This window comes from Acomys russatus, chromosome 1 (assembly GCF_903995435.1).
Source record: "Acomys russatus chromosome 1, mAcoRus1.1, whole genome shotgun sequence".
Lineage (NCBI taxonomy): Eukaryota > Metazoa > Chordata > Mammalia > Rodentia > Muridae > Acomys > Acomys russatus.
This window is the reverse complement of record NC_067137.1, coordinates 53,602,471-53,616,603: the sequence shown is the minus strand read 5'-3', so window position 1 is coordinate 53,616,603 and position 14,133 is coordinate 53,602,471. Positions and strand designations below refer to the sequence as shown.

The following is a 14,133-nucleotide window of genomic DNA, read 5'->3' as shown; positions in this document are numbered from 1 at the left end:
CCACAAACATTGTTCCTTTAATTGGCCATCTTCTTTAATGTCACCAACACTTAACATATTAATTGAGAGCATTCCTATTAGTCCATCCACAGGCGAGACTACTCCACATATTAAAACAATTCCCATTCTCCTAACTCTTTCTGGAGATAGTAAAAAAAAAATTTTTTTTTGGTTACCATTTATAGCAAAACTCTTCAAAAGATCTGCCTGTAATTTCTGTTTTCAGTCCTTCACCAGGCTCCACTCTTGAATTCACCCTCTTCTGGCTTTTATTTCCACCGCTAGAGGAAAACAGCACTTGTCAAGGTCACTAGTACTGACAGCAGTGCTGGCTCCCAGAGTTAATTGCTGGTCCACATTTCTAGCTATACTTCCTTGAAGTATTTTCTTCTCAGGGTGTCAGGCCCCTAGCTGTCATCTTGCCTCAGTGGTCTCTCTGCATTGGCTCACTGCCTGACCTCTGAATGATGGCATGCCCCAGCCTCAGTCTTAAGGCATTTTGTGTTTTCAGTGCATACATTTTCTCCCTGGGAGCTCTCATTCCATTCCCCGGCCTCAGATCCTAACCATGGCTTCCCTGCCAGCAAGTGACAGCTCTAGCCCTAGCATCTTCCCTTCGGTTCACCTACTTCCTCTTTTTCATCACCACTTGGATATCTAATAGCATCTTGCTTATTTGTTTCCTGCAACATTTCACTCTGCACCTCAGATTGCCTAGAAGTCACTGTAGTTCAGGCTCATCTTACACTTGAGGCTTTTCTCCTGTTGCAGTACCCCGAGTACTAGAGTGACAAGCATCACACTGGGACACTAACAACACTTACATTTGTCACAGACTTCTTCCCTCCTTCACTCTGTGAGTGCCTCCTTTCTCCATATCTGCAAATTAACAGACTGGTGTGGTCCTTTTTCTCAGGCCCCAAATCTAAGGACCATCAGTCCCTCTCTCCTCTCTGATCACAGGGCCTTTTGTATAGGTTATCTCTACAGGTGCTAATACTTTTTCTTTGTTGCTTGCCCATTGCGGTGGTTTGAATAGGTATGACCCCCATAGACTCCTGTGTTTGAATGTGTGGCCTCGATGGAGGAAGTGTGTCACTGTGGGGGTGGACTTTGAGGTCTCCTATGCTCAAGCTATGCTTAGCGTGGCACACGGTCTCTTCTGCTGCCTGCAGATCAAGATGGAGAAGTCGCAGCTCCTTCTCCAGCACCATGTCCGCCTGTATGCTGCCATGCTTCCTGCCATGACGATAAATGGACTAAGCCTCTGAAACTGTAAGCCAGCCCCAATTAAATGCTTTCCTTTATAAGAGTTGCCATGGTTCATGATGTCTCTTCACAGCAATAAAACTCCAAGTAAGACATCCATTATCACCTACATTAGCTTTAGCTCAAGTTTCACCCTTTTAGTTCAGTCCATAACAAAGTAAGTCCCTTCAAAGTTAACCCTACTACCTGAGTTCTTTACATTTTTAGCACTGGAAAAATATCTACAATATAAATAGATAAATGATATCTGTTTAAATGAATTAGTTATTTGTGCTTCCTTCACATAGAGTGAGTGAGCAAGTCAGTCAGCGAAATACATACATACATACATACATACATACATACATACATACATACATACACACACACACACACGGGGGAGGGGAGAGATAGAGATAGATAGATAGATAGAGAGAGAGAGAGAGAGAGAGAGAGAGAGAGAGAGAGAGAGAGAGGTTTCTCTCTGTATTTCTCATTTGAAATTTAAGTTGGTTTTGTATGCTGTGTCTGAAGCCAACATACACATAAGACAAACAAAACAAGGATCTGAGATTTCAAGTGAAAATCCAACTCTCCTCAACAGATAAGTACAATGTAAGATTTATCTCCTTGAAACAATACATAAAGCCATGACTTTATTTTTATTCCTATTTCACTATGTGCATGGGAAGGTGGTGGAGAGAAACTTCTCTCAATGTGTCCTGTATTTTTGGTACCTAGTTTTCAGCATCCTTCTGCTCTTTTGTTCTTGATGGAGGAGTGGTTATCTTCTCCAGAAACATCTGCCAGGGACCTACGGGGTCCTGTGCAAGATGGAAGGCAAATTTCCTGTTCTAGTACAACTGAGACCTGGTGTAGCTATTGTATTTCAAAATGTACATACAAGTACAGGTTTTAAAAAACACCATACAAGGCACCTGGCATCTGGACACAGCTTTTGGGGGACACCATATGAAGGAGAAACGTGATAATACTAAGGCAACACAGCCTTAGTATTAGTTAAAGGTGTTCAATTCATTTGGAAACAGGAATAAAGAATGAACATATAAAATACTTAATTTTGGGATAGGCTATTTGGCTGTGTTCAAGGGAAGGAGAATGATGACTTCTCAGCTAACGAAAGTGGGAACCTGGGTTAAATATGTCTTTCCGACGCCTCAATCAAGTGTCTAAGAAAGGTAGCAGCAAGGAAGAGGAGATGGGAGCTCTGAAGACATGGGTGCTCTTAGAACCCAATTTAACCATTAGCAAAGTCCAACACTTTTCACGTACACACTTTAAAATATTTTCAGTAATTTGAACATCTTTCAGAAACCATGCTTCCTTGCCTCCTTCCTCTTTCCACACCTCCCTCCTTCCCAGCAGAGTTTTGCTGTGGAGCCCAGATTGACATAACCTTTTTGCCTTTAGCTTCCCGAGGACTAGGATTACAGATGTGCGCCACCATGCCCAGCTCAGAAACATACTTTCCTATCAATGTTATTTAGGTTAATACTAAATAAAAATAATCTAGGGTATATTTATGGACTGAGTCCTATTTATAAAGCAAGACCCATCACATATGGTTACCTAACTTGAAAAGGAAGTGGCTGCTGCCACTGAGAGGAACACAGAAGAGGGATGAGACAGAAGGGAGCACACGGAAACGGTCTGTCCCAACCTGGAGTCCTGTGCATTAAGGAGGATGAGTGTGTAGCTATTAACCATTGTCATGGAGAAACAGGTCCGGATTGCTACCAGCACCAGCCTGGGTGACAATAGGGCATTGCTGTGGTCAGCAAGGGCTTGGGTTTACTATGGGAGAAATCTTCACTTTAAATACATTGCACACACCTCATCTCTGCCCACAGCTGTTCTTACTTGGTTAACACTGCCAATGAAAATCTTAAACATTGTATGTACATTAAAGTAGCATATGCACTTCTTAGTCCGAGAGCCACTAATGTGACCATGAAAGCCTCTGAATGTAGGGATCTTGAGGTGGATGGACAGAGGATTTATTATCAAAGAGCCATACTGTTGTCATGGTTTCCAGCAAGCTCAAGCACAGAGCCTGTGTACCTAAGGAAGAAAATGTTAAATTTATTTTCAGTTTGATGGTCTGCCACCGAAACTTTTAATTGAAGCCAAATGTTGCTCTGCACATGGGGCAAGCAGAACAACCAAAGTGTATGTGTGTGTGTGTGTGGGGGGGGGGGTACTCTGCAATGCTGCTGCTACTGACAGCCTGGACTCCTTCTTGCTTGGCTCCCCAGATCATTTCATCTACCTTTCCAGGTACCCTGAATCTTTGGTAATTTAGGACAAAGACACCAGCAAGAGCTCCAATTTATCAAAGCATTCAGACATCCAGAGAAGCAGATGCTTGATTCTTTCACAGATATCAAAATACATATGCTGAATTCTAAAGAGAGTGATTTCACTAGTCTCAATTAGTCTTCAAAGTGGAGAAGCTGCTCAGTGCTTATGTAAAATATAATATGCCACAAGACACTATTTGTTACTTTACAAGTTTTTAACACATCATTTTTAACACCTCCAAGTCTAAAAATGCATCCTGAAAGAGAAGCCATATTAAGCGTATCTCATAAAAATTGAATCCTGCATTCCAGGAGCTCTCACCATCACCATACCTGCACATCTGAGGGGGCAGATGGTGACCCTGGCCTAGGGTGAGTGTGCAGAAAATCCCACCTTCACCCTAGGCATGTGGGTGTTGGCAGATGGAGAATGGTGGATGGCAAGAGGCTTTTAATGAAATGAACTAAGCATCAATTTTTAAAGTGGAGACGAAGACCCTGTTTTAAAGTTCACCTTCATTGTCCTCTGAGCCTATGGAGACAGGAAGCTGAGAGAGCAGCTAAGTCCATGGCCTTGAGCTTTATAGGAACAGAGTAGTGCCTGCCATTCTCACCAGGTCCAAGGCTTCTGTCTTGGCTCTTGTCCCTCTCAAATGCTTAAGATTACAGGGTGAACCACCACCCTGTTACACTACTTAATTTTTTTTTTTTTTTTTTTTTTTTTTTTTTTTTTTTTTTTTAGACAGGGGTTTCTCTGTATCACCCTGGCTGTCCTGGAACTTGCTCTCCAGACCAGACTGGCTTCGAACTCATATACCACTGCTGTCTTCCAAAGTGCTGGGATTAAAGGTGTGTACCAGCATGCCTGGCTATACAGTTTGATCCTTAAAAGACAATAGTATAGATATATTAAATAACAATTCAAAACAATAGGTAGATATTGTTTAAAAAGATTGAAAAGTTGATTTGGTAGAGGAAAAAAACGCATTAGAATGTGGAGGTTTTACCTTGTGATGAAACCACAAAGAACATTCTAGACCATCCTTTTCCCTTGCAAGTCGAGATGCAATTATCAACTGAAAAGTCTTACTTGTTGGCAACCAGGCGCATGACAGTCCAGTCCTTGGGGAACATCTCTGGGCGTATCAATATTCGGAATACAGTAAAAATCTGCAGCAGGAAATCCTTGCATAAAGAAGAGAGATGGTTTTATTGATTTGTCATAATTGTCAACATAAGGACAGTGCGCAGTGTTGTTGCCATTATTGAAGCACCTGCAAAGAAGGGAGTCTGACTGCAGACACCTACCAGGAGAAGGGATCTTGCATTGTTGCCAGTCCCACCTCCCTGCCCAACCTGACTGCTCCCTCGTCTGTCTCCTTGTCCAGAAGAGCGGAAATCATTTTCTTACTGATCTTTACAAGCTCTGCAAATGCAGGTCCTGGAGACAACACGGGAACTTGTCCAGAAGGTAAGCAGACAAACGTTCCTTTTCTTCCAGTACAGTGTCCTAAGTATCAGAACTTCCCAACCCGGGAGCATAATCGATTTTGTCAGCTCAGCTAATGGTTGTTGACATTTGGAAGGCTATTTTCATCAGAGGATCTTACACAACAAGCTGTGTTTTTAGAAGGTGTTTTTGAGGTGCAGAACTAAGAGATGGGTGTGACTTTAGGGAATCAAAGTAAGCCTTCCTTCATGCATCGCACAGAGCTCCAAGGATACTACGTGCTGAGGTGACAAGTGCTTACTGGCTACAAGAGCACCAAGACACTCTCCACAGAGACACCAGGCAGGGGGCAGCAGTGGTTAGTACCTGACAGCCTAGAAAGGTCCTAGTGCTCCTATGTTTTTGCTTTTTTTGCTCTCTTATTTATTTTAATTTATGAGGTTTTTGTTTAGAACTGGAGAAATGGCTTGGCAGTTAATCACTCCTTTTGAGGAGGACTTGAGCTCACTTCCCAGCACCCACATTGTGAGGCTTACAGTTGCCTGAAACTCCAACTCCAGAGGATGTAATATCCTCTTGCTGCTTCTGTGAATAACTGCACACACATGTCTTTAAAAAGGTTAAAGATTTTTGTTTGAAACTGATAGAATTGCAAGTTTTTGCCATGTACATGCTACTTGCAACACACACACACACACACACACACACACACACACACACACATACACATACATTTTGGAATAGCTAAGTCCAGTTAATTAGCAAGTGCTTTGTTCTACATAGTTATCATCTTTTGGGTGAGAACACTTACTCTTCTGACACGAAGTTGTCAGACATTTGGTTATCAGTTTCCAGACATGGAAGTAGCACTTCTTTAAGTGTTACAAGGGAGAAGACCCAAGACACGATAGCACATGATACTTAAAGGAAGGGAAAGAGGGAACTCACCACTTGTCATAAAAGAACTGGAGTTTTCTACTAAAAAGAAAGACTAGCTCAACCAGGTCTAGCTTAAATTTATCAGCTAGCAAACCTGAAAGCTTTATTTTGTGTAACCTTAAGCAAGTCTAGGAAAATATATTTCTCTAACAATCTGATAGAAGGCAAAAGTGTGGGGTTCAGAAATAAAAATGCAACTCAAAATACAATATTTGTATTTACAAATCTAGCAACACATCATGCTAAACAAGTAAGCTGCCTGCATAAAAGATTATGACTGTCACTCATATCAACAGAAGACTGTTAAAAACTGAGAACCATGTGGTAGCTTTCGTGTATGTGTGTGTGTGTGTGTGTTTCTTTTTACACATTCTAACAGCTTCAATCAAACCCACAAATATTTTGACAAGAATCTATTTCAGTTTCCTTGGCATTGACACACATATGTTGATCTATAGCATGTGGAAATATTCCCACTAGGTCACCTGTCCTTAGAGGGGCATGCAGATCCTGTGCCTGTCTGCAGAGGCACTAGGAGGACATGTTTTCCCTAAGTCATTCTACTGCAGGCTACGTCATTTGGAGGGCTGGCAATGTGGCTTAGTGGAAGAGTGAGGATTGAACAGATATGCAGCCCTGTTTTTACATTAGGTCATTAGCATAGTAACTGTATGGGGTTCTTTTAAAAGGACTTCTCAACATTATTCTAATAGTTTTCCAGCTGATTCCTTTTTTCCCCTTTAGATACTATTTTATTCTCAGTGTAAGATAGATAGCTTTAGGATGAAAGGATGTAAAATGATATTTTAAGCTGATGGAGTCTGAAAGCATGCTGGTGTAGAAATTCTAATATCTGATAGACCTCAAGAAAATATTAGAAGAGGTAAAGTCATTATATATTCAAAAGTCTAAGAGGATATTATAATTATAAACATATGTACATTAACATTAGTGCAGTTAATTTTGTAAAAGAAATACTGATATGTGTAAAAAAAATTGACTACAACACAATAATAGTGAGTAATCTAAATACCCCTCCCACCAACAAACAAGTAACACACGCAAAAATAAGTGAAGAAGCATCCGAGTTAAATGGCATCATGAAGGAAATGGACATAACAGACGTCTACAGTATGTTCCACCCAAATGCTGCAAAGCACACACTCTTCTCAACAGTCCATGAGACTTTCTCTAAAATAGGCCACACTTGAGTACACAAAGCAAGTCTTAACAAATAAACGAAAAGTTAAATAGTTCTTGTATTCTACCTGATCACAATTGGAATAAAACTAAAAATCAATAAGAATATAGAATATACACAGACTCATGGAAACTGAACACTCTGTTGAATGATGAATGAATTGTTGAAATCAGGAGGAAAACTTTAAAAGTCCTAAGATCAAATAAAATGAAAACATAAAATACCAGAATTCATGAAATAGCAATTCTAATCCTATTTACAAATGGCAATACTCTGTGCTTAAAAGATCCTAAAGATGTCATCAGAAAACACTTAGTTCTAATGAACATGTTTAGCAAGGTGGTAACATACAAAAGTCAACATTTAATAATACCATAAGCTTTTCTGAATGCCAGTATCCAGTTGATTCTTTTGGGTTTCTGAGACATGAATATACACTATTCTTGAGAAGAGGATTTTGCTTTTATCTTTCAAAGGTTTCCTATCTTATGAAACAAAATCCATGTAAGTGGGGAGTCCAGTTGAGTTTCATAGTCCACAAGATTAAAAAAAAAAAAGGCCGGGTGTGGTGTGGCACACCTTTAATCCCAGCACTCCAGGAGGTGGAGGCAGGCAGAGCTCTGTGAGTTTGAGGCCAGCCTGGTCCACAAAACCAGTCCAAGACAGCCAAGGCTACACAGAGAAATCCTGTCTTGAAAACAAACAAACAGTTTTTTTTTTTAAAGTTCTGAACTTTCATCTTTTAACCATACAACTTGGTCAGCATTGGCAACTGGAGGCAACACACTTGGAGGCATCAGGTATGCGTGTGGCGTGGGGTGGGGTGAGCCCGGGCTGCTGTCTGCACAACTGTCAGAAGGTGGAGGTGGAGGGCAAGCTTCTATCTTGGGGATAGCAGCTTCATCTTTTCCTTTTCAGTGCTGGGGTCAGAGGGAAGATTATTCCAGAGGCAGGAGTAGGTTATATCAACTGGCTCTGTGTCTTCCCATTTACCTGTTTATCTCATTGAATAAAAAGCAAAAGCTGCAGGTGACAAGCCTAGGTATTGATATAAATCCCCCCAACACACACACTGAGGAAACTTTTTGGGTCTTCAAGTAGCCTTTTAAGGTACCCAGCTAATTGTCATTTACATTTCTGGGACACATTTATTTAAAGAAAAAAAAAATAGGGAGAATCAGAAAAACCTAGATTTAAATTCTGGCTCAGCAATTAAATAAATAGCTCAATAGCCTTGGGAATGTATTTAATCTCTGAGGAATTAAGTTCTTGTACTTGGACAACTGGAGGGCTCTGGGGTCCCCTGCAGCTAGAGGGGTTTTGAAAAACATCACTATGTCTACTTACCTACTCATATATTATCCTGCTATTTTTCTTTTTCTAAACTGCAGTCCAATGCTTCCTTTGATTACAGGGTACATTCCATTGTGGCCCAGAGACACAGTGTAGTTCAGCCAGCATTTGCCTACTGCCCTTTGAGAGATCGCTGTTCATAATAAGCTCCTGTACTGTAAAGTGCAGGACCTAAGTGCTGGTTTTCCTGTGTCTTCCTCTTTCCTGCCCTAGAAACTATTGCTTCCTGGTCTATTCTAGACTTCTCAGCTCTAGCCCTTTCCCTATGTGTGTGCTTTTGTGGAGGTAGACACCAGCATTCTGTACATGCAACTTACGGGTTCTTTTTATTCTGCTAAAAAGAGTAATTCTGTGTCAAATGTTCTTTATTTGGATAACACCAGGAACAAGGGGTCCATGGCACCATTTGAGAACGGGGATCCTGGCAGAAGTGTTTTGGTGTGTGTCTGGCTATGTGATACACACATCATGATAACTATACCACTGTTGCTCTTCAGGGCTGGGCCCAAAGCAAAAGAGAAACCAGAAAGTCCTATTTGGGAAATGATTTATTTCTGTAGCCTAAGAGGTTCAGGCAAGAAAGACTTTAGTAAAAATCTTCCAAAACAAGAAAAGGCCCAAAACAAGGAAGGCAGGGAAGGCTGTGACCTGAAAATTTTTCTCCATCTGCTCACTGAGAAACACTGGGTCCTTTACTGTGTTCCCAGCACTGTGTTAGTTGCCAGAACCCTGCTTAGGCAAAACACATTTTATTAGCTATGAAATAGAAGGATTTAAGAAGTACTTGTGACAAGGCACTTAAGTGCAACATGTTCTTACGTCAATGCCTTGTAAAAATCTCGCTTGTATTTTAAGAGACTGGAACTTCTGTTGGATGTCACAGACAAAATTAATAATATACCTTGAGGTCACTTAAGACTGCCAGCCTACTGTGTCCTCAGACTATTTGTTCATTTGTTCATTGCGCCTTTAAGAGAATAGTGTAAGAACAGCCTCACTTGCCTCGGATTCACCAGGTAATGAACGTTTACAACGTAAGCTAATACATAGCTGTCATCTTAAATGATGTGCTCTCTCATGCCCCTGACACATGAGCAATGCATATGTGTGTGATGTCAAGATCACTTGACGAAGACAGCAAATGGGCAGAAATAAACCTTATAAAAATGAATATCCACCATATATGGTAGGTGCAACATATGACTGTTTCTTGATAATGCTTTGTTTGTAATATGCCAGTTGGGGTCAGCTGGAGTAGGGCATTTAGTCTCTTGTTAAACTCTGTTAAAGATTTCTGTATAGTACCCCTCATCCCTTCCCCATGTGATGCTTTCTGTGCTACCCAATAAGAGACAGAGTAAAGCTGTTAGGGACAGACACTCAGACATAGACATGGATACAAGGACAGGCTGACAGTTAACTACTTCAAGTAGGCACAGGTCCAGACTCACACCAGGCAGACAAGGTGACAGCAGGGAGATAAAATCTTGGCTAGATCTTGGTAAAAAGACAAAAGCGGAAGCGCTTTACAGATTTATGTCTTAATGTGACACTGATGCATAATTGGTGACTCTGAGTTTATTATTAATGTGTGCAAAAGGACATACTTTCTGTTTTCATGGAACTCAGGGTTCAGTGATATAGACATATGGATGCTAACTAACAACCAACAACCATGTGGGTGTATGCATGCTCTATGAACTAGGAGAACATGGGGGCCAGGAATGTCACACCGAGGGGGATACCTGCCACAAGCAATACAAGGACGTATCAGGACTGTAAGGGGTTGGGGCAAAATATGGGTATAAAATAGAAATAGGGATCAATTTAAAGATACATTAGTTAGGATAAAGAATACATACATAAAATCTAGGTAAATAATGACAGGGGAGGGACTACTCTCTACCTTTCCCATGGTGAGGGGTTTGGAGTTTAAGGACAACATGGAAGCATTGAGAGGCTTTGTGCAGAATGTAGAGGATTAAATTTGTCATTTAGAAGAAATTTCCAACGTCATATACAGAGTGCTTTGTGTTTAAAGATGGTAGTGTCGTAAGGTGGCACAAAGTAGAAACTGGCTTTTAAAACCAAACTGGAACAGGAATCCTGAGATCATGAGCACAGAGATACCCTGCCAAGCATCACAGGGCAGGTAGATGACCGAGAGCATGGACAGGCTAGAGACGGCTAAGAATGCATTTCTGCAGTCAGGCGTTACTTTACAAATTTGTTACAACTTTTAAATGTGTAAGAGCCCTGATATGGGGTTTGAATTCAATTAAGGGGTGTTAGTAACATTTATCATGCTAAAACCTGGACTGTCAAATGGAATCTTGAAGTATATCATACAAAGTATTTCTCAAGTACTCTTTAGTCTTTGAGAATCACAAAATTATTGTTCTGTAATCAATATATGCAAATTAAGAGAAGCCAAAATAACTGTGTGGGAGAAGATGGCTTGCTAATGCAAGCAGAAACTTGTTAAGAAGAGTCATTTATTAAGCATAGATTTATATTTTAGGCTCTGTGTTTATGACACAGTGACATGGTTTCAACTCACATGGCCAATAGACATGGAAAATACAAAACAAAAACAAAAATAAAAACAAAAGCCACAAACTGAACAGCACATTAGACAAGATGGACCATCTCTTGTGAAGACCTCACCACAGAGCAGGCATTTCAGATGGGAAGGAAACAACAGGAACAAAACTCCAAATCTATGTAGAAGAATTATAGATGCTATACATGCTTTGCTAGGAATGAGCAATTTATCAGCCTGGGATGTGTTCTGAAATGGGTGGGGGCTATGGTTGGAAGGTAGGGGGGACACTGTGATGAAGATACTGGACTTGGTCCAGTAGTAACAGGAAATTGCTAGGTTATATAAATTTGGATTAAGGCAATTTTGGTGGTAGAGTCACCTATGATCTCCATATTTAGGAGGCTTTGGAAGGAGGACCATGAGATAAACATGGTCTGGGGTACCTAGCTAGTTCCAGGGCAAGCTGAGCTGAGTTCTAGGCTGGCATTGGCTACATGTCAAGATCCTGCCACAAGAAACAAAATAGATTTGATATAGGTTAGATCTGATCCGTTCTGAAAGCTAGTGTGTAGACGATGGAAAGTTCCAGAATATGTATAATTCCATGCCTACATCAAGTTCCCTGTAGCTCATTATGAAAGCTCATAATCAACAAAGAGGATTTCAGTGCTATATATGAAATGTCAAGGATATGGACAAAACTTTAGCCCCCAGTGCAAGGTGGGTGTATAATAGAACACTACTAACTGCAGAAAGAAAAAAAATACTTAATCACTGCCTAACCACTACCTTTTGTTCATTTTTTAAAAAATATAATATTCTACTGACGAAAAAAATTAAACAATATAGGCTACCAGCCTTAGGCTTCTGCTCCCTCCCACACACTTGTGCTCTGACACTGTGCCTCATGCCACTCATACACAAGTAACTGAGGACCAAGAAGAAATGGCATCTGTTCAAAAAGCCAGGAGCCACTTCAACAATAGCCCTACAGGCATCCAGCTTCCTTAAGCACAAATGGAGCTGAAACACTATTAGTCTCAGTTGTTACTTGAGAACTGCACACTTCCAAAATTCAGTTTCATTTGGAGAACTGTTTGGGAAAAGCTAAGACAAATCTTTCTCTGAACAGGCAAGAAGAATGGGAAGAGAAGGGACACGAGGAATAAAGAATAGCAAAACTATCCATTTGAAATCTAAGCCCATAATTTGTCATTATCAATATCAAGTGTGTATATCCTAAGACTCAGCAATATGAACCAAAATAAACGTATTTCTCAATTATTCCATCTCAGGCATTCTGTTACAGCAATGGAGAATGGAAGCCAAGTTTTGTTTACTTCTTTTTAAAACTGATGAGTTATTTGGAATTTTAGCATACAAACCAACATTGGCATACTTTTTCATTAAATTGCACCATATTTGGCACTTGCCTTATAGCTACTTTGTCAAATTTCAAACCTAAATGTAGAACCAGGAACATCTAATAAGCCTCCCTTTACTAACTAGAAACAATTTATTACATTTATAGAGGTGACAAATGAAATTTGCAGTAACTTGAAGGCAAAGGCTGGTTTATTGAAACTCAGGGAAACACTGTGCTTAGGTGTCTGAGCAAGAAGCTAAGGACATTTATGGGATTCCTTAGCTTTCCCAATTAACATGGAGGTTGAAACAAATATAATAGCTAAATAGGGTTCAGCCACATGCGTGGCTCAAGGATAGAGAGTGGGAACTGTTCCCCAACTGCTGGCCATTATTGTTTACAGAAACCATATTAATTGGCTAAAAGGTGAAAGGTTCATGTGATCTGAAGAGAAGCCTGAGTGTTCACACTCACTTATAACAATAATGCGTGTTTGTATGTGTGTGTTCAATAAAACTTTATTCGACCAGATTTGAACAAGAGCTGCATCTGCCAATCCCTAGAAACATTTAGACTTCCGAAGGTTGTATCTGGCTCATTGTTGTACTTCTTCCCGCAGTGGTTACACAAATGTAACAGTGGATTTCTCTATTCCTAATAAGTAGTTATTTGATTATCTTTAATATCCTTTCTGTTCAGCCAATGCACTCAGTAAATGTTTATTAAATCAAATACTTGACATATGCAATATAATAATAGGGTCCTACCTCATGCGTTCATTTTGAGAAGGAAATGAATTAGTATTAATCATTTACACAAATGCTGGTTGCTTCATATTCAAGTCTACGTACAGCATTTATTGTTAGAGGTCTTCAGGTATCAAAACCTAAGAGGGCTCTAAAATGCTTTAGTCTTACAAGCTATTTGGCACCAAAAAATCTCCCCTGAATTATTTATTCCTCTAGAGGAAATGTTGCATTCTACTGCAGATCTTACTGGAGGAATACAGTATTATGCACCACATCAGCTTTCTGAGGTTATAAAATTCCGACTCCCAAAAGACATCGATGCTAAGGGCTTTAGATAAGGAATCACAGATCAATGTTCTCACCTTTGGAAAATATTGCAAATTAGCTTTGAAGGACTTAACTAAGGCTACCTCAGCTTGGTACAAAATTGAGCACTGCTAAATTGGCCTACTAAACAGAGATATCTGGATCTTGAATATGTAGATAAAAATCAGATTATTAGCCTTTTGTAAATCAAATCAATGACCTCTACTTTGCATTTTCTCCATTTACCTCATTTTTAATCTTATACTAGGAAAGGTGAGCCTCCCTCATTCTTTTCCCATCCTCTAACTTCTCAGGGCATCTTGTGGGCTAGCACCTCACTATTTTGTCTTTAATATCTATCTCTACCAGCTCTAATTATTACACATCTTTCTGAGTACCTCATCTATAAATATTCCTCTGATATCCAACCTTTCTTTCAGTAGCCACTTGCTTTATTCTTGATGCAAAGACTTATCCCAGTACATAGTATTTTCTTTCTTCCATCCATGACATTATGGTTCCCACTCACACCACTACAGTGGAAGTGCTCATCTGGTTCCCCAGCATCAGTGAGCCTTTTCATGATTCATCATTCCTTGCTCCCTAATACTTCTGCCTCTAGGCAGACCCTCTTAACTCAACACACTCCTTGATA

General features: G+C 40.1%; 1 protein-coding gene across 4 annotated transcripts in view; it reads right to left on the bottom strand.

Moving 5' to 3' along the window:
* The window catches only part of Dock4 (dedicator of cytokinesis 4), a 415,077-nt gene that overhangs the window by 80,907 nt on the left and 320,037 nt on the right, over window positions 1-14,133 (bottom strand). For all 4 annotated transcript variants that reach the window (XM_051145099.1, XM_051145092.1, XM_051145105.1 and 1 more), the window contains exon 27: window positions 4,660-4,754. In XM_051145099.1, the coding sequence (XP_051001056.1) occupies window positions 4,660-4,754 (95 nt within the window). The remainder of the gene's footprint in view (window positions 1-4,659; window positions 4,755-14,133) is intronic.